The 19,583-nt window shown below is 36.8% G+C and overlaps 2 protein-coding genes across 5 annotated transcripts; one reads left to right on the top strand and one right to left on the bottom strand.

Annotated features, from left to right (window-relative positions):
- The first annotated feature begins 2,242 nt into the window (after window positions 1–2,242).
- LOC109075388 lies at window positions 2,243–19,500 on the top strand. 3 transcript variants are annotated; one of them, XM_042740681.1, is made up of 4 exons: window positions 2,243–2,386; window positions 17,504–17,539; window positions 17,642–18,126; window positions 18,234–19,500. In XM_042740681.1, exons 2-4 carry the CDS (start codon window positions 17,505–17,507, stop codon window positions 18,743–18,745), a joined length of 1,032 nt encoding a protein of 343 aa, XP_042596615.1. In that variant the 5' UTR covers window positions 2,243–2,386; window position 17,504; the 3' UTR covers window positions 18,746–19,500. The 3 variants fall into 3 exon arrangements, with proteins under 3 accessions (XP_042596615.1, XP_018946843.1, XP_042596614.1); XM_019091298.2 differs by lacking the exon at window positions 2,243–2,386 and adding an exon at window positions 16,017–16,154; XM_042740680.1 differs by lacking the exon at window positions 2,243–2,386 and having other exon boundaries at window positions 16,116–17,539.
- On the bottom strand, window positions 9,864–15,983 carry LOC109075371. Of its 2 annotated transcripts, none has more exons than XM_019091283.2 (2): window positions 15,846–15,983; window positions 9,864–12,626 (listed from the first exon to the last, which is right to left on the bottom strand). In XM_019091283.2, exon 2 carries the CDS (start codon window positions 12,611–12,613, stop codon window positions 10,532–10,534), a length of 2,082 nt encoding a protein of 693 aa, XP_018946828.1. In that variant the 5' UTR covers window positions 12,614–12,626; window positions 15,846–15,983; the 3' UTR covers window positions 9,864–10,531. The 2 variants fall into 2 exon arrangements, with proteins under 2 accessions (XP_018946828.1, XP_018946834.1); XM_019091289.2 differs by having other exon boundaries at window positions 9,864–12,629; window positions 15,846–15,926.
- Window positions 19,501–19,583: the final 83 nt, after the last annotated feature.

Here is a 19,583-nt window from a genome sequence, read left to right as displayed (position 1 = left end):
AACTTCAAGTACCGAGATGCTTTGCGGATGATCTGTTGGGGCGTGTACGCAAACGCTCATATGACATCACGAGCGTCCATTGCTTGCAGTAATCGAACGAGGATGGGCTCCAGAGAAATCAGCCAATGAGAAGAGACTCTCCACGACGCAAGGGTGGAGTGAACGCAAAGGAACCTATCAGATTTGGCAAACTCTCGTAGCGCGATACTAGCGACTTTAAGCAACAACAGCCGATGAAATGCCATTATGTTTATGTAGTGTAAAATTGTCCCTGGTATATTGGACGTCAATGAAGAGTCATGCTGGAGAACATATTTCTAAAGATGTATTAAATAATTGTTGGGAAATTACATAGGAAAAAGGGTTTTGGATGGAATATTAATCAGCTTGCAGAAAGATATCAGATTGCAAATATAGAATGTAGTATGTCTCCAGTATGGGGGAGGTACCAGTTTGGTTAATTCTAGAAGTTAAAATTGATTTGGAAATACTAGACAAGAAAAGGGACTGGCAGAAAATGGGTAATATTAAATATATGGTGAATAGACATTTACAGCAAACATTTTATGCAAGTACGCATATTTATACAGATGGATCAAAAGACCCAAACACAGGGCTTGCAGGAATAGGAGTTTTTATCCAGGACTTAAAGGGTTAGTTCAGCCAAAAATGAAAATTATGTCATTAATGACTCACCCTCATGTCGTTTCAAACCCGTAAGACCTCCGTTCATCTTCGGAACACAGTTTAAGATATTTTAGATTTAGTCCGAGAGCTTTCTGTCCCTCCATTGAAAATGTATGTACGGTATACTGTCCACGTCCAGAAAGGTAATAAAAACATCATCAAAGTAGTCCATGTGACATCAGAGGGTCCAGACCCGGAAGAGAAGAAAATGCTGAATAAAGTCGTAATTTTTGTTATTTTTGGAGCAAAATGTATTTTCGATGCTTCAGTAAATTCTAACGGACCCTCTGATGTCACATGGACTACTTTGATGATGTTTTTATTACCTTTCTGGATGTGGACAGTATACCGTACATACATTTTCAATGGAGGGACTGAATGCTCTCGGATTAAATCTAAAATATCTTAAACTGTGTTCCGAAGATGAACGGAGGTCTTACGGGTTTGGAACGACATGAGGGTGAGTCATTAATGACATAATTTTGATTTTTGGCTGAACTAACCCTTTAAATGTATCAATAACTAAAAGAGTAACATCTAAGCTATCAATATATGCTATTGAAAAGGCCGCTGTCATAATAGGATTGATGTGGATTGAAGAGGTAAGGCCAGACAGAGTAGTGATATGCTCTGATTCTGCTTCTGTGTTAACGTCGTTGTCCACCCATCATTCATCTAGAGAAGACTTATTAAGTGAAATATTGACATTATTATGGCGTATATACAAAGAAAAGGTGTATTAGTCAGTTTCTGCTGGGTACCAGCACATGTGGGCATAATGGGAAATGAAACAGCTGATGAATTGGCTAAAGATGCTTTAAAAAAGGAAGAAGTAGAAGTTAATGTTCCTTTAAGTAAAGGTGAAGTCAAAACTATAATTATGGAAAATATTTGAAAGGTCTGGCAAGAAATATGGAATTCAGATAATAAGGGGAGGCATTTATTTAATATAATTAAAAATGTTAATAATAAACGAAACATTAGTGGTAGAAGCAGGTGGGAACAAGTCATTATAACAAGGATGAGGCTTGGACACACAGGACTGTATGCATCACTATTTATTACTGGAGTACACGAGAATGGTTTATGTGAGTATTGTGGGGAAAAAGAAACAGTAATATACAATTGTAAAAAAATATGACGAAGAAAGAAAGGAATTGATAACATTCTTAAAAAGGGAAAGGTACATAAGGATTTGGGGTATTTGTTAGGATATTGGTTTAATAAAGAGAGTAGGATATAGGCTGCTAATAAAATAAATGTATAGTACAGGGTTGAGCGAGAGGATTTAAAATCAAACAGGGATGCTGTCATCTGATCTGGATTTTAGGGAACCAGGGAAGTGTTCTGGAGGAGCTGGAGACGCAGCGCCAGAACCTGGGAATCTGGTAAAGTTTCAAATTTATGAAGAAGTATAATTATTATTATAATTTTATTTTTATTTATTTTTTATTCATAAGTCATTTTGAAGATAATAGCTTACATGACTGCACAACAGCAATGTACTGTAGGTGGTGCTATACATTTAGACTGTTATGCGCCAAAAAACTAAAGAAGAAGAAGAAGAATGGCAATGGCAAAGAATGTGCGATTGCGCATGCACGACTTTAACTGCTACTTTGTGACGTGTACATTGTAATGGTCTACTATGGTAGTACAGCTAATTTGCCGTAGTTGCTACTATGTGACAGATTAAAAGGTGAGTATATTTTACCTGGTTGGTCTAGGTTTTTAGACTTATTGATAAATGATCGGATGTTTCACCGTCCTCTCGGTGTTGCTGCTGCTTAGTGATTTTTGCACTCTTTGGCTATGGCAGTTAACAGTTTACATCAGATCACCGTTGCCGTTCCATCAGCTGTTGTTATTTCTTCACTGTTGGACCCCAAAACATTAGTTACTTTGCATGGTTGTAGTAGTTTTAACACAGTTCTAAACTGCTTTTGGAAAGTTTTGTAGGAAGGACTGGTTTGCACAAAGCCTGTGTTTGTGTGTACTCAGTACGTTAAATTGTTAGGTATATGTTAAAACACATGCATACACATTTCTTCATTGTCTTATACATATTATTTTAATGTAATGTTCACTTTCCCAGTAAAGCTTTGTTAAAGGCACAATATGTAATTTTTCGCCACAAGAGGACAAGTATTCAAAACAAAACAAAAAATCAAAGGCGTAGTTTGATGACACCGTGAGGAATCATTGGAGTTGTGGTCTTCATCCCCACAGCCAATGCAATCCGATGGGACTCGGGCAGAAATCATGTTCATGGATGAGCTAATGATTTAGTGTAGTAGAATGAAGCAGGGTGAGGCTGAAAGCCGTTGAAGCGAAACAAGGCCGCTGAACAAGCGCAACACGCAGCTCAAAATCAGCGGAACTTTTATTATGCCACAGTCGACCGCTTCCACTCTTTCCAGTCGTGTGTATGTGGGGTAAAGCATCGCTGTTTTATCATACTAGATACATTTGAAAGTTCTGTTATAATGCTACTCTGTGTGGTCGTCACCTGTCTAATAAAACGCATGACATATTAAAGCCTCGTAACAGTTGTCTAAATTTTTGGTTTATTGCAATAATTGAGAAACACCCAGAGTCTGGTCTAACTGTTGTTATGCAGACTTACCTAATTCCTACCTGTGTTCACTTACCTCCAAGCTCCTCCAACGATCTGCTCTCCGTGCTACATTGCTCCCACACTCCATCGTTCCCATGGCATTCCTGTGAAAAGAAAGGGACTCGTTCATCCATAATCCAAACCCAAGAACCTAAAACCCCAACCATTCTCAGAATACTCACCATGGATCTGTTGTCTTGCTTTCACCTGCCTGATTCTCAATAATCCTGCTGTTGTGTGCACTTACTGTACCTCTGTGTATCAAGTGTAGTTGCGGACACCAGTAGTAACTGTAGCAGAATTAATATTGCCATCAACTAATCTGTTTGTCCAGCGAACATTCAGTGTAATTTACTTGTGCACAAAAGTTTTATTAACTAAACTAGTCTAAACAAACAAACATACATTCAAAGGGGAGTTGAAGTGGATGAATGCAACCATTAGAGAAACCAGAGAATGCTGTTTTACAGCTGGGTCTACACTACAGCTTTTACTAAAGCTCTGTTTTGTTTAGTTAAATGTACGATACTTGCATTGCATTAGTCATAGAACGAGTGTCCGAATGCAGTCTCGGATAAAAGTCTTGATGGTTTCATTATTTGGTGGTGTTGACCTGGAGGGGATTGAGAGAGTTTTCTCCCAGATGAAGGTGATGAGAGAAGAGCGCAGAGCTAGAGAGACATCAGCTGAAATCTGAGGATCTTTGGGGAATGGAAAGACAAGGCCACAGCCTGGCATGAACTTATAGGGGTCCAAAAGATTTCTAGCTCAGCATCCTCATCTTCTCAGAATCTAACAGAACCACAGACTGGAGGCGGTCACTGATGTGAGGCCTTTTAAGTTCTGATGAGGTCACTCCTCTGGGTAGGTATCAACGTATAAAATACACTCTCATTTAGATCATAGGAATACGAATTCATAGAGACCAAACATGTGTAACCAAACAGTGTACAATACAAAAGACAATATACAAGAACCGTAATAATATTCACAATGACCTGGGGATATGAATGAATAGGGGAGAGTCCATTTCTATGGCATTATGTGTCTATCCTATGAGGAAATGTAGTGAGTGTTGCTCTGCCCTCATTCCTATGGGCAATAAAACTAGTGTTATCAGTTGATTTGTCTTTGGTTGCCATGGAACTAGAGGCCTGTTCTGTCTTTTTGAGGTGCTGGTTGCATTTCGGGGAAATGGTCCATAGACCCTCATAGTTGGCTTGTTGGTTTTAAAGATTATTTGTTAAATGTAACAAATAATTGTGTGTTTGCTTAGTCCAGTCATTAAAGGGAGCATGCTTAATAAATGAGGCTTCAAAGACTATCAGGGATGCTGAAGATGAGCTTAAAGAAAATGAGTGTCAGGTGAATGAGAACAGCAAGAAAGTGACTAATTACCAATCCAGGATCTCTAGGAACATAATGAGATTGAAGAGACTGGTAAGGTGCTGAATAAAATTCAGAGGGAGATTGAAGAGGTGAAGCAGCATCTAGAAGACACCACTGCATTTCAATAAGTGGTCAGAAGAGCTGTAAATCTACTGAGTGTTCTTAGTGGAAGAGTCACTGAGAGACAAACTCAACGTTCCATCTCCTGGCAGACTGTTATAAATGCTATGGAAAATGTGGTGAAGGCAGCAGAAAATGTTTCAGAGAATCGGCTCCTCTACAGTCAAGGTGTATCTGGCCTCATATTTGGGTATGTAGTGGCTTTATGGTTATTGTTTGTGGTTAACGATCGAAGGGTTGTGAGTTCGAGTCTCGGGCCGGCAGGAATTGTGGGTGGGGGGAGTGAATGTACAGCGCTCTCTCTCCCCTCCCTCAATACCACGACTTAGGTGCCCTTGAGCAAGGCACTGAACCCCAACTGCTCCCCCGGGCGCCGCAGCATAAATGGCTGCCCACTGCTCCGGGGTGTGTGTTCACAGTGTGTGTGTGTTCACTGCTCTGTGTGTGTGCACTTCGGATGGGTTAAATGCAGAGCACAAATTCTGAGTATGGGTCACCATACTTGGCTGAATGTCACGTCACTTTCACTTTTTTGTCACTTTCACTCATAAATACTTTGAGGGAGAATATTGAAGGACTGCAGGCTTTATGCAACTCACCCATTAATTTTGAACATGACAGCTATTACTGATCATCATCTAATTGAATCTTTCTTCATATGCATTTGGCTATCTACCAATAAGGAAACGATCTATGAAAAGCATTTGACATGAAGGCTAAGGGGTGAGCGGGGCACAAACGTGGGGTTAATTGTAACACTACAAGATTTAAACATTTCCACAAGTTAGCATTACAAAATGTACAAAATTTCGTATTTGCCATATCATCTTTAAAGACAAAAAAAAAGTGCCAAAGTTCACAAATCTTTTGAAGATGTTGCTGAACATTTATTTAACCATTGCAAAAGTAAATTTCTGACTGAAGTCATCTCAGTTTTTAGTGTTTATTTAAAATAAGACACATCTGTTCATTATTTTTACAATTATTTCACAATTATTTTAATCTCCAAACTGTTGTAGATAGTTCTGCTTCGCTTCTTATGCTTTGCTAAAAAAAGTGTTGAGTTGTGCTCCGCTCTCCCCTACACACACGGAAGGATCATGAATGCATTTTCTGCACTGAACCCCGCGATGAGTTTAACAAGACTCGCAGTGCGGATTACAGTTCACCAGAGTGAGCTGTTTCGAGTTTTTATGGACATAATTCATAGTTTAACATCTGTAAATTAAGAAAATAAACTAGGAAATTAAAACGTAAATATTAGTAGTGAAATTTTACGGTTGTACTATAAAATAAAATGGTTATTTTTCTTAAATACTTAATTTCTGCCATATTAAACCTTTAAATTAAGATTAATCTTAATGTCAACTGTTTTTTTAATCTCAAATATTTTGGTGGGTCATGAAATAAATTATACTTGTCTAGGTGGGTCGTGGAATGGAAAAGTTTGGGAACCCCTGCACTAGTGGATGCACAAATAGACCTACTGCAAGTAGATGACAAATAGTTTTGTAATGTTACTTTAACTTTGACTTTTTCTATGTACACAAAAGGCCTATTTCTCTCAAATATTGTTCACATATCTGTCTGAATCTGTGTTAGTGAGCACTTCTCCTTGGCCGAGATAATCCATCCACCTCACAGGTGTGGCATATCAAGATGCTGATTAGACAGCATGATTATTGCACAGGTGTGCCTTAGGCTGGCACAATAAAAGGCTACTCTAAAATGTGCAGTTTTATCACACAGCACAATGCCACAGATGTCGCAAATTTTGAGGGAGCGTGCAATTGGCATGCTGACTGCAGGAATATGCACCAGAGCTGTTGCCCATGAATCGAATGTTAATTTCTCTACCATAAGCCGTCTCCAAAGGCGTTTCAGAGAATTTGGCAGTACATCCAACCTGCCCCACAACTGCAGACCACGTGTAACCACACCAGCCCAGGACCTCCACATCCAGCATCTTCACCTCCAAGATCCTCTGAAACCAGCCACCCGGACAGCTGCTGCAACAATCGGTTTTCATAACCAATGAATTTCTGCACAAACTGTTAGAAACCATCTCAGGGAAGCTCATCTGCATGTTTGTCGTCCTCATCAGGGTCTCGACCTGATTGCAGTTCGTCATTGTAACCGACTTAAGTGCTCACAAGTGGCATCTGCCACTTTGGAGAGGTGTTTTCTTAACAGATGAATCCTGGTTTTCACTGTACAGGGCAGATGGCAGACAGTGTGTATGGCATCATGTGGGTGAGAGGTTTGCTGATGTCAACGTTGTGGATCGAGTTATCCATGGTGGTTGTGGGGTTATGGTATGGGCAGGCGTATGTTATGGACAACGAACACAGATGCATTTTATTGATGGCATTCTAAATGCACCATGACGAGATACCATGACGAGATCCTGAAGCCCATTGTTGTGCCATTCATCCGCGACCATCACCTCATGTTGCAGCATGATAATGCACGGCCCTATGTTGCAAGGATCTGTACACAATTCCTGGAAGCTGAAAACATCCCAGTTATTGCATCGCCAGCATACTCACCGGACGTGTCACCCATTGAGCATGTTTGGGATGCTCTGGATCGGCGTATACAACAGCGTGTTCCAGTTCCTGCCAATATCCAACAACTTGCACTGCGTGAGGCAAATGGTGGTCACACCAGATACTGACTGGTTTTCGGACCCCCCAATACAGTAAAACTGCACATTTTAGAGTGGCTTTTTATTGTAGCCAGCCTAAGGCACACCTGTGCAATAATCATGCTGTCTAATCAGCATCTTGATATGCCACACCTGCAAGGTTGATGGATTATCTCAGCAAATGAGAAGTGCTCACTAACACAGATTTGTGAACAATATTTGAGAGAAATAGGCCTTTTGTGTACATAGAAAAAGTCTTAGATCTTTGAGTTCAGCTCATGAAAAATGGGGGCAAAAACAAAGGTGTTGCATTTAGAATTTTGTTTAGTGTATTAACAGAAATATTAATGCTATTACAGTAAATGTATTTATAATCATTATTATTATACAATATACTGTATAACAGCTTATTACCACTACTAATAAATGTCATCACCACCATGATAAAAGAGAAATGATTGAATTTGAACTTGATAATTATCTCAAGTAAATATTCATTTTCATGACAGGCAGTATAAATTTTATTTTTATTATAGACATACTTTTTTCTCCACGGAACATTTCTTTCATTCATTTAATTTCAAAGGTGATCTTTTAACAGGCAGTTACATTTGTGTCAATTAATGTACCTTTGCCTTCCTAATGATACTTTAGAGCAATTTATTGTTTCTTTGAAGTCTGTTTAACCATTGCCTTCCCACAGAGTCAGCCTCAACATCAGCGCCAGATCCTACAGCTCCACCCACTAATACACCCTCACCCAAATACTAACACACTGCATCTGATTATACTCATTAACAGTGTTTAACACAATATACAAATATCTCAGACTGTCAAAAGTCAAAGTGCAAAACTGCAACAAGTTTAGCATTGCAATAACAGAGTGCTATTTTCATTTAAGTAGCTTAAATTAAGCACACAGAAGCATTTTCTCAAAAATACTGTGTGACAGATGGCTGCATTATGGCAAGAAATTAAACTGAATTCTGAACAACCGCTCACAGGTGGCTTTGACATTTTTCTGGTTAAAATTGTAAAAATTTGTGATTTAAAATGCTATTTTTAAAACAAATTATCAAAAGAATTAGATAGAAAAAATATAAGATAATAACAATACTAATTTTATTTTACTGAATATTTACATTTATGCATTTAGCAGATGCTTTTATCCAAAGCGACTTTCAGTGCATTCAGGAAATATATAGAAAACACAGAAAACTATTGTTTTTTTGTTATTGTTGTTTTTTTTTTCAATCTGCAGGGTTGCTAACATACAGGCAGCCTTTAACTGTACGTAATATTATACTGTTATGATAAAAAATCTTTGACAGCAATTCTTAATTTTTATCAGTAAGTATGTAAAATCAAAAACAGAGTGCATATCTTTAATATGAAATAGGCTGTGAGCCTTTTATGCATCCGCTGTGGGGGGGGGGGGGCAACTCTTGTCATTTCTATACAGGCCATTTCTTTAGAGAAGTATTATTTTTTCTATTTATACCCAAAATAGGACTGAATGCGCATCACTGAGTGCTATATACATATAATGTCTGTTTCATTCATGCTGAAACTCCACATATGCATCACAAAAGTAATAGAACTCACGACGCTCCAGGAAATCCATAATATGGACAAAGGCATTGCTATCACTGTGACTGAATAAAAAGAAGATTGAAACACTTGAACTGATTAAACATAAAGAATAAACACACAACTGCTACAATATATGGTTTGTCTGTATTCTTCAATCCATCTTGGGTATTTTCATTATAATAAAGTAAAATTGTAGTCCATTGCTAATCAACAAAGCCTTTATTACAGTATTTTCTGCCTCACTGTGTCATAAGAAGCCACATCAGATCAGAAAATGAAGTTATTTCAAACTTTTGACTGATGTTGTGGAGTAAAATGATGTTATTAAATGTTCTCTTTTGTTGGACTTCAGGTTTTTAAACGCTTCTCATTACGTTTGGGAAGCTGCGTGTTGCTTTTTCAAATGCACGGTATAAGCGACTCAAACTCAGCGCTTGCAGAGATGAGCAGCATTTAAAATTGGAGGTGAATCTGATCCATGCTTGTATGAGCCTCATTAAATGCCCACCAACCAGAGTTACACACTTTACATACTTAAGTTTTCTCTCATGTAAGTAAAAGAACACTATGTTCTTGTGTGTTTTTCATGTTCAGTGTGCAGGGGAGTGTACAGCAGTTTGTCAACATGCACACTCTATGTACAGTATGTAGGCATATTAAGTATATATTTACACTATAAATAAAAATGCAGAGGGATTTTGTTATTAAAATCAGTGAGTTTTAAAAAAGTTTTTTTTTTTTTTTACATTCTAAGTTGGCCTAGAAAAGTAAAAGCAGTAGGAGATACAGTAACAAAGCAACAGTAAATAGTAGAGTAGTAGCAGTATTGTTTTTATTGTCTTTTCATGGACATTATCTACATTCAAGGACAACTCATGCACAGCCAACTGAAATGCTTTATTAACTTAATACTAAGGAAAAAGAAAAAAAAACATTCTACATATTTTTCTTCTAACTAACAAGTTTAAAAAAAAAACAGATTTATTAAAAGCAAATATTTCCTGTCACTTTCACTTTCCATAAAGATCATGCATATTCATGCAGAGTGTTATTTAAGAATCATTTTCTAGCTGAACATATAATATGATTATGATTGTATAATATGATATTAAAATTTAAACACAGAAACAAAGTACAGTTGAGCTTTATATCTCTGTACACACATAAACTTCATCTGATTTGGATTGAGAGGGTGTTAAAAATCTCAGTATCAGATTAATGCAGATACTACTACAACTACTACAAACACTTATCTATATAAGATGATGTTTCTTTTCAATGAATTTGCTTTGTTTGTTGATTAAAATGATAATACATTTTATACTGTTATAAAGACTAATTTTGGATATTAACAATACTATAATCTAAACTGAGCTGTCATGTGACTGTTACATGCTACTGGACAGCAAAGCTTTAATGTTAACTATGGAAGTATTATTTTGTACTTGGCATGCTTGTAAAATAATTGGTAGATTCTCTCAGATGTATGATGCTTCTTCTTCCTCACTGAATCCAGCTTGAATAGCTTCTTCAATTCTCTTGATTTTTTCAGGAGGAGCAGCAGGTAGAATGGCAAGCAACTCTTGATCGATCCTTTCAAGTCTTGCTGTGCTCTTCCTGTCAAAGTCCTCTTTATTCTTCAGGACAAGCCTTAAAATGCCTCTCTGTGCCTCGTCACAGGAGTTCTGGAGCTGTTGTCGCTCACATTCAAATTCTGGTTTACTTTTATCCATGACCATTAGTTTGCCCAGTGAACTGACGCGGTCCATCAGGTACTTGTTGGAAACATCTGTGTATGTTCCAGAGATCATATGGACCAAACTAGCGATGTTACAGGCTTGGAAGGCTTGAGTGTACAGCAGATCTTTTGAGAAGAGCTTTGCATCGTAGGAGAGGGCTTGTGTTTTCTCTGATGTTGAGACAAAGTTTGTGAGAGTTTTGCTCAGGCTGGTTTTCACAATGTTGGAAACCATCTGAAAGAAGTGAACCATCTTCTCCCATTGCTCCTTCACTCTCCCCATGGCATCCATTCCTTTGACCAGCATCTCTATAGTAGTTCTGAAGTCGATCTCTTTCAGTTCACAATTTCTCATAGTGACAAGGATTTCAGTTAGTTCCTTGTGGTTCTTCTCTAGGTTCTCCACACACTTCTCATAAGTCTCTCTTGTCTTGTTCAGCTGAGCTCGGTTCTGCTCTATGGAGAATCGTGCATTCTCTGTGGCCTTCTGAGAAGGACTCATGTTCTCTGACTTGTTTCCTTCTTTATACATCATTGGAGGTGTTGGAGAAATGGCTGGAGAATTTGTGATGTCTTTGCTTTTGCAATCAAAAATTTGAGTTGACTCGATCAGATCCAAGACATCTTGTATTATTTTAGTGCTTATGTCTTTGTCACATTTGCCATCTGGTGCATATTTTTCCAGCTGGCTGCATATTTCCATGCCCTTTTTGCACAATTTCTGAGCTTGCTTCTTTGCTGGGCACCCAGGGATTTCCTTTAAATCATCAGTGATTCTTTTGAACTGTCTGTTTATGAAATCACTTTTTGTATTTTTGTTCTTCTGATCGTATAGTTTTTTCCAGTCAATGTCATCATCCTCACTTTCCACATTCATCAGCTGCTTGATATTCTGGACACATTTTAAAATTTCAGCAGATTTACTATATGCATTAATGTCAGCAACCACGTCTCTTACACTGTCCTGATCTCTAATGTTGCTCCAAGTATCAGCTATCTTTGTTGTTGCAGAACACATGTTTCTCACTGGGTGAGCAATAACAGATATCACTCCATTAATCAAGCCTGTAATGCTCTGTGTTATCCCACCAACCAAATCCATACCAATCATGTTCCATCCACTAGGGAGAGAATCCAGAGCTTTCTTGTAGCTCTCATGAGCCTGATCCAGTTCCTTCTCCATGGCACTCACTGCCTTCTCAGTCCTTCTCTTGGTTTCTATAGCTGACTCCTCCCTCAGTTTGCTCTCTTCCAGCTTCTTCTTGATTGTTTCCATCTCTTCCCCATAGAAGTGCTCTGCATTCACACAAGCTTCCAGCAGTTCTTGAATGATTTTAATGACATCAGTGAAACGCTTTTCAGTTGCATCAGACAACTTCAGACATTCATCTGCAATGACTCTGATATTGTTCAGCTGATCAGGAAGATGAGCTTTGACAACTTCATCATTGCCTTGGAACAGAATCTTCACAGCAGTTTTCATGTAATCTGGAACTTGGGCAGTATGGAGGCGAATCTGATCCATACTCGTATGGGCTTCATTAAATGCCGTCCAGCCAGAGTTACACACTTGCATGAGACAAGCGCGAAAGGAATGAGGGTATTTGATGAATTGATAGCCATCTTTAGGTGGATTTTTATTGATAGAGAAATCTGTTGAGGATGAGATGAATACCAGCTCTCCCAGGATGGCTATTGATAGAGGTGCTGGAGTCAGATACTCTTCCCAGTTGGCATAGGGCTGCATCATAAGTTTGGTTTCATTCCTCATGTCCTCAGCAGTGGTAAGGCTTTGAGTAGATTTTGAAATTGCAGAATCCATGATTTTCCTGTTCCTGCTCAAAATCAAGACAAAATTTAAAAAAAGAATTATACAAATATCACTTTATCTAGTTTGTAAAACTTAAATAATAAAATCTTCAGAAATGTCCACTTTGATCAATTTGCTCAAGAATGTTGCCAAATATTGTGTCCTTTCAAAATAGGCCTACTTTGAGAAAACATGAAAATATTCAGTTACAATATTTTTCTGTGATTTTCAGTAACTGAGATCTGACACCAACAGCACATTTTTCCACCTGGATGAGCAATTCATGGACAGTGGTCAACAAACCAAAGAGAATGTGGAACAATAAAGATGATTCACAAAGTGCAGGCACCATAGTGCTCACCTGAATCATTAACTGGTACAGATTCGCAGAAAATTACCATTGTTCGACAAATAAATTATTTACGAACAGCTTTATACATATTCCCATAATTTTATTATGTAAGCTATGTATTGTAAGCAAATAAAAAAAGGAAAATGTAAAGCAATGTTCTATTAATTAGCCAGTCCACAAACTCATTCTCTCAAATGCTTTGGCATGCAGAGCATTTGCAGCTCAAGCAGTTTAAGATTTTTTTTACCTCTTAGTTTGAAGAATTATTCTTCACATTTATTGCATTGACACAATTCTGTTGTCTGTATCAATGTGAAAGCTCTTTGTCAGTGGATGCATATCAGTAATGGTGGTGAATTTGGAGCATTTTATTTTATGTGTGTAAGAGCAACAATAAATACTGAACATTGCCTAGAGGGAAACATAATAATAGCCTAGTTAATGTAACAGATGTTGATGTTTATGATTCAAAAGCATAAATGAGTAGAGTGTTTTAAAGATGGATACAAATTAGTGTACTCTATGGAGAGGTCATACAATAGCTCTAGGAACTATTTTTGTTGATTGTTAACCTTCAATGTTTTCAGGAATAGTTTGCGTATTCCTGCCCCTTTTTCCTTGTTTTCTTTTGTTTTCGTTAAACATGGACGCGAATGCGGTTGCTGTGCTGTATTAAAGCGTAAATCAGGATAAAACCCTATATTAAAAGCTAACATGAGCAGTAGCATTTACAAATAACAGCATATCTAAAAGTATGAGACAACAACAAACAAAAAACATTCCATTAAGAACTGTATGTTTGCACAGGTTATGCGCGATCCTCTTCACTAATGTCCTCTTCATCTCATTCGGGCTCAAATTGATAAGCAATTTTGACGACGCCATTGTTTACAATACAACCGGAGCACATGCCGCTGAGGTGAGGAGCAGGACCTTTAGACGCACACTGGCGGTTTAGCGAATCACAACACACTGAGCCAGCTAACCAATCTGAGCCCATTACGCATTTCAGAGGGAGGGGCTTCATAAAACCAGAAACTCATTGTTTATCAGAGAAGGGACAGAGCGGTGTAGAATTAAGGTAAATTATGTGAAAAATAACACTTTTTTAAAAAAAAACCCCCAAAGCATTAACACATGTTAGACTGCACCCCATAAACACAATCAAGCCTAGAAAAACCCAGTCAACAACACCTTTAAAGTCACCATAAAATCAAAATGTTAAATTCTTATTTTTTAATGGAATACTGTAGTGTTTATTATAAATAATTTATACATTCATTATTTTATTTTTTTTTAATTCATGTGCCCTCGTAAGCTTTAATCAAAAACTTTGACCTCCCCTCCCCCTCAAAAAGACTCATTTTCTCTTCCGGTCACGGGCTATGGTGCAGGGGCGGAGCTAGTGACGTGGGGGCTAAACGCTGGGGGAAAACTCATAGACAGTAAAAGATGATGCTTCACTTTATAGAAATCATTGCATTGACCAGTGCTGACGCAAGCCATGGGGGAATACACTACCCATAAAAGTTGAAAAGATATTAGGATATTACCACAACATTACTCTTAGGTCATTGCAAGTTGTCCTAAATTGTCCTAACATGCATTGCTAACATGCATTGCGCATTGCGCTGCAAAGATTTAAAAAACAAATTTAATAATATTCAATGTTCTCTTAAAGAATATAAGAAAATCTGTAAATCTATCCCAGTGAATTTGATACAGCTGATAAAAAACACAATTAGTTTTTCTAATGTCCAAATCAAACTTCCAAACTTAACGATAGGAGAATTAAACATTACGGACAAAAAATGAGATAACAAAAATTTAAATAAAGCTTTCAAAGGATATATCATGATTATGATAGGAATATAAAACTTAAAATATTAGACAATCCAACAATTGCAGAAAAACATTGGAAATTTATCAAATGGCCATTTGCACCCAAAGTAAAAGAAATGCAATTTAAAATTCTTAACAACTACTATCCATCTGTGGAGACACTGAGGGGTAGATTTGGTTTTGAAGTTGACCCTTGCGACTTTTGTCATGAAAACCCAGAACGAACAGAGCATTTATTCTTCCTTTGCTCAGTTAGTAGAAAGTTTTGGCAATATGTCCATAGCTGGTTAAATAATAAAATTAGTGAACTTGAACAATTTACAACAGAAGATATTCTTATTTATATACTAAACTGACGAGGGATCTTTCACTTTTGATTAACTTTATCATCATTATGGGTAAATACCACATTCACAAAAATAAATGGAAAAAACAATTGCCAAATGTAAACTGTTTTAAAAATGAATTTTGTATGTAATTATCCTCCTTGAACCTTGTAAAAAATTCTAAACAAACTGTAGAAGCTATTTGTTATGCTGCTGAAATGTTTTTGATCCTGTAACACATATTATTTATTTTGAGAAGAATGCCTTATTTTATTTATTTATTTTTATTTTTCATAGTCAAATCTGCATTTTGTTGATGCCTTGCCTGTTTTTCTTATGCTGTTGCCTCCACGAGAGTTTGTAATAAACATTAATAAAAAATTAAATTAAATTAAATAAAAAAAAAAAGGATAGCTGGCCAATCAGAGCACACCTCCCTTTTCAGAACGATGAGCTTTGTAAAAATCGACGCGTTTCAGAAAGGCGGGGCATAGAGGAGCAACAATAATAACTGCATAAACACATTGCATTACACCAAATACACAACATAATGTTTTTTTTAGCAACGTCATATGACCCCTTTAAGAATAAGGGTTTAAACTTTTTATATAGATTTGAGTCTAATTATTTTCCGCTACTTAAACTCTCAAAGCTATAGGTTAGGCTATAATGATTTAAATCTTATTATTCTTCTTAAATCACTTCTGTTTAAAGCTGCACTTACCTTGTCGAAAAGCCAGATGCTTTATGACCAGGTCCGTTGATGATCTGATGGAATGGATGAAGCTGCAGATGCGTTTTTATAGCCGTACAAGGAGAAATCCCCTAGTTTTCCACAAACTTTGCAGCCCCGCGGTTTCATTTTCGTTTTGTATAAAGGGACCCCCAATAATAGCAAAACACGTGGTTTACAGTAGGATGCCAAGGTTAGCTATAAAAGCAGCTAACTCCATCCCACAAACACTCCATCCTCATCAAGGACGAAGCATAGTCTAAGTTTGAAAATAAATAAACAGCGAGATAAAACTTTCAGGTACGTTTGCAATTGTGAAATGTCGTCATTGTCATATCGTATCTTAAATGTTTGTTATGTTTTTGGTTAATTAGCACCATAATAATTTGATTAGTTTTTTGTTTTTATGTAAAGAATGATTTGTTTTAAACCTGAGAAACTTTTAGACAAGAGGACGATTTGCATTTTTTTTGGTAATCTCTTACTTATAAGCTACTGGATATTTAGGTATTAAAAAAGGTATAACGTTAATTGAAAACCAGAAGGAATAATGAATGCCTGGACATCAAAAATAAAAGGTTACACCTTGGAGATTCCTCTGCACATTAAATATAGACCTACTACATCAAAATTTCAGTGTCCTAAGGGAGATCACTTTAGAGGCAAAGGGGTCTGTCTTTTCACTCCAATAATAGAAGCTGTTCCAGACAGGCTTTCAGTATGTGTAGTTTGGTGGCATGTAAACTTGATGATTTGACTTCCTTTGGAACTATTTTCATTGTAGGACAAGAAATAAATACATTTCCTGGCTATTTTTGTATTTTTATATCATGTAGCATACTGTAGTACTGAATATGTTAGGCTGAGAGTCTCTCTGTGTGAGAGGGTATACATCCAAATTCTGTTTATTAACGGCAAGTAAATAGGACAAGCATGCAATTTAAAGCATCCTTACTAAATAAAAGTATTAATTTCTATAATCTCTTTAAAAACATAATAAATCTATACTGTTCACAAACTGTGTGTGTGTGTGTGTGTGTGTGTGTGTGTGTGTGTGTGTGTGTGTGTTTGTGTGTGTGTATATATATATATATATGCATATATATGCAACATTTATGTCCCCCTCACTTCTGAAATGATGGCTACGCCCCTGATGACAAGACACTGTGAACAGCCAAGGAAACCAGAACCAAGCACATATGCAAACTCTACCACTATGGAAGGACAAGACCTGACCAGGAACAAGAGAAACACAGAGCATTAATAAATAATAATACGGCTAACAAAAATCAGTTGAGAACAATCAGGCAGGGGGGAAAGGAAACAGAAACACAAAGCTCAAAATGGAAATAACAAAGAATCACAAAACAAAGGCAAAATTTGTGACAGAATATTACCATTATGTGCTGATACTGAGAAAAAGGCACTCTTGTGTGATATTGCTAATTAATCCTTCACCAATTGCCTTACCTTGACCAGTTACACAACTTTTTTTTGCTTTGTTTCTTTGAATTTGTTTTTGAGTTCTGAATTTAAATGAAATAAAAACGTAATATTTACAATAACTCCAAAATGTTTTGCTAAAGAAGTCAACAGCTCTGTTTAATGACACACAATATCATTCTTTTTTTTTTTTTTTTGTGTTTCAGTATGACAGCTGAAATAAAACTGTTCCAATTATCTGAGTAAGTTATTTTTAAATCTAGTCTGTTCACAAAATATTGCTGTTTTTATATTTGTTTATGATTATTTTTCTTATTCTATACCTTCACATTGTATCTTCACAGTGTTGGGGATTTGCAGTCTGTGGAGGCAGTTGTTGGGCCTCTAAATGAGGGAATTGTTTCTATCTCTAACATCTGCATATCTCTCTTGGATGCGCAAGTTGATAACACCACTGACACATGCTCCAATTACAAACAAATCAGGGGACATATTGAGCACGCTGAGCGATACCTGAAAAAATCAGAGACAACCATTAAAGAAAAACTGGGATATTTTGATAATCGGATGGAGCGACTTACTAAAGAAAAGGGAAATGTTGAGCAGCAGAAGAAGGAAAAATGTATGGCCAAAGATAAATTACATATTGAGAAGAAATCAGCTGAAGAATCATTAAAGTCTTCTGAAGCAGCATTAAAGCAGGCCCAAAAAAACGTCAAATTAACAAAACATACATTAAAAATAGAGAAAGACAGGAAGGAGACAGGTGGATGGGTAACAGCCGCAGGAGTGGGTGTTACCCTGATACCAGTTGCTGGATGGATTGCAGGTGAGAAATTCTCTGCTTCAGATTACTAATACAGTACATTTATCATCATCCTAAAGAGCACACCTAATCATCTTTTGTGGCTGATGTGATTTCTTGCTTTCCTTTAGGTCCAGTAATTGTCTATAATGGAGTAAGTACAATAGTGGATGCTTCAGAGGCTATCAGGGATGCTGAAGATGAGCTAAAAAATAATGAGTGTCAGGTGAATGAGAACAGCATGAAAGTGTCTAATTACCAATGCAGGATCTCTAAGATACAGAATGAGATTGAAGAGACTGGTAAGGTGCTGAATAAAATTCAGAAGGAGACTGAAGAGGTGAAGCAGCATCTAGAGGGCACAGCTGCGTTTCAAGAAGTGGTCAGAAGAGCTGTAAATCTACTGAGTGTTCTTCGTGGAAGAGTCACTGTACTGGAGAGACAAACTCAACGTTCCATCTCCTGGCAGCCTGTTACAAATGCTATGGAAGATGTGGTGAAGGCAGCAGGAGATATTGCAGAGAATAGGCTCCTCTACAGTCAAGGTGTATCTGGCCTCATAAATACTTTGAGGGAGAATATTGGAGGAGTGCAGGCTTTATGCAACTCACCCATTAATTCTGAATATGATTGGTATTACTGAACTAACTAAAGAAACAAATGTTTAGTTGTTCACAGTTTTAATGTGTATTTTATTAAAAAAAAAATACAAAAAAAATTCTACAATAAATAAAAAGTTAATATGGGGAAATGTGGTATTATTTGTAGTTTGGTCATTTGTAGTTTGTCCATTAATTGCTGCACATTACACAATTAGGTGACAAATTGTTTTTAAATGTTCTTTTGTATGGTTCAGCAACCATAATTAAGTTGATGATCTTTTTGTTTTTAAGAGCGTGTAATTTTTGTCAACCTAAATGTGCACAAGTGGCTCATTTGAACAAGAACATGACAAGGAGGGCTAGAAAAAGTGTAGATTATAAAAAAGCTGTGTGCAAGATCATGCATGAGTACAAAAAAATGAATGGCTGATTTAACATCATATTTAACCATTTAATCATCATGCCATTATTATATTCAAAATAATATTATTAGTATTCGTAAAAAAAATATATAAAAAAAAATCGTGATTATTTCAAGTAAATGTTATTTCCATGACAGGCAGAATAACTTTTTACCAAGTCATTCACGAGGAGTAATAAAAGTGACCAGCAGATGGTGACAGATATTACCGTTTTTACACAGAACAATTCATTAGGTGATGTTTTAGCATTCAGTCTAAGTTTAACCAGTGTTACAGTGAAATCATTTAAAATAGCACACTGTACTATACATGTAAAATGTATTATAACATCGCTGAACAAAATCATACTTCACAACAGGTTTAAAAAAAAGGCACTAATGCCTCTTTGGGTTTGGATCATCATTTAGGAAATCCACCAAAAATGCGTTGATATATTAACCACCCTTACACAAAGTAA

This window comes from Cyprinus carpio, chromosome B16 (assembly GCF_018340385.1).
Source record: "Cyprinus carpio isolate SPL01 chromosome B16, ASM1834038v1, whole genome shotgun sequence".
Classification (NCBI taxonomy): Eukaryota; Metazoa; Chordata; class Actinopteri; order Cypriniformes; family Cyprinidae; genus Cyprinus; species Cyprinus carpio.
Note: the sequence above shows the minus strand (reverse complement) of the source record. Positions and strands in the feature narration are given on the sequence as shown.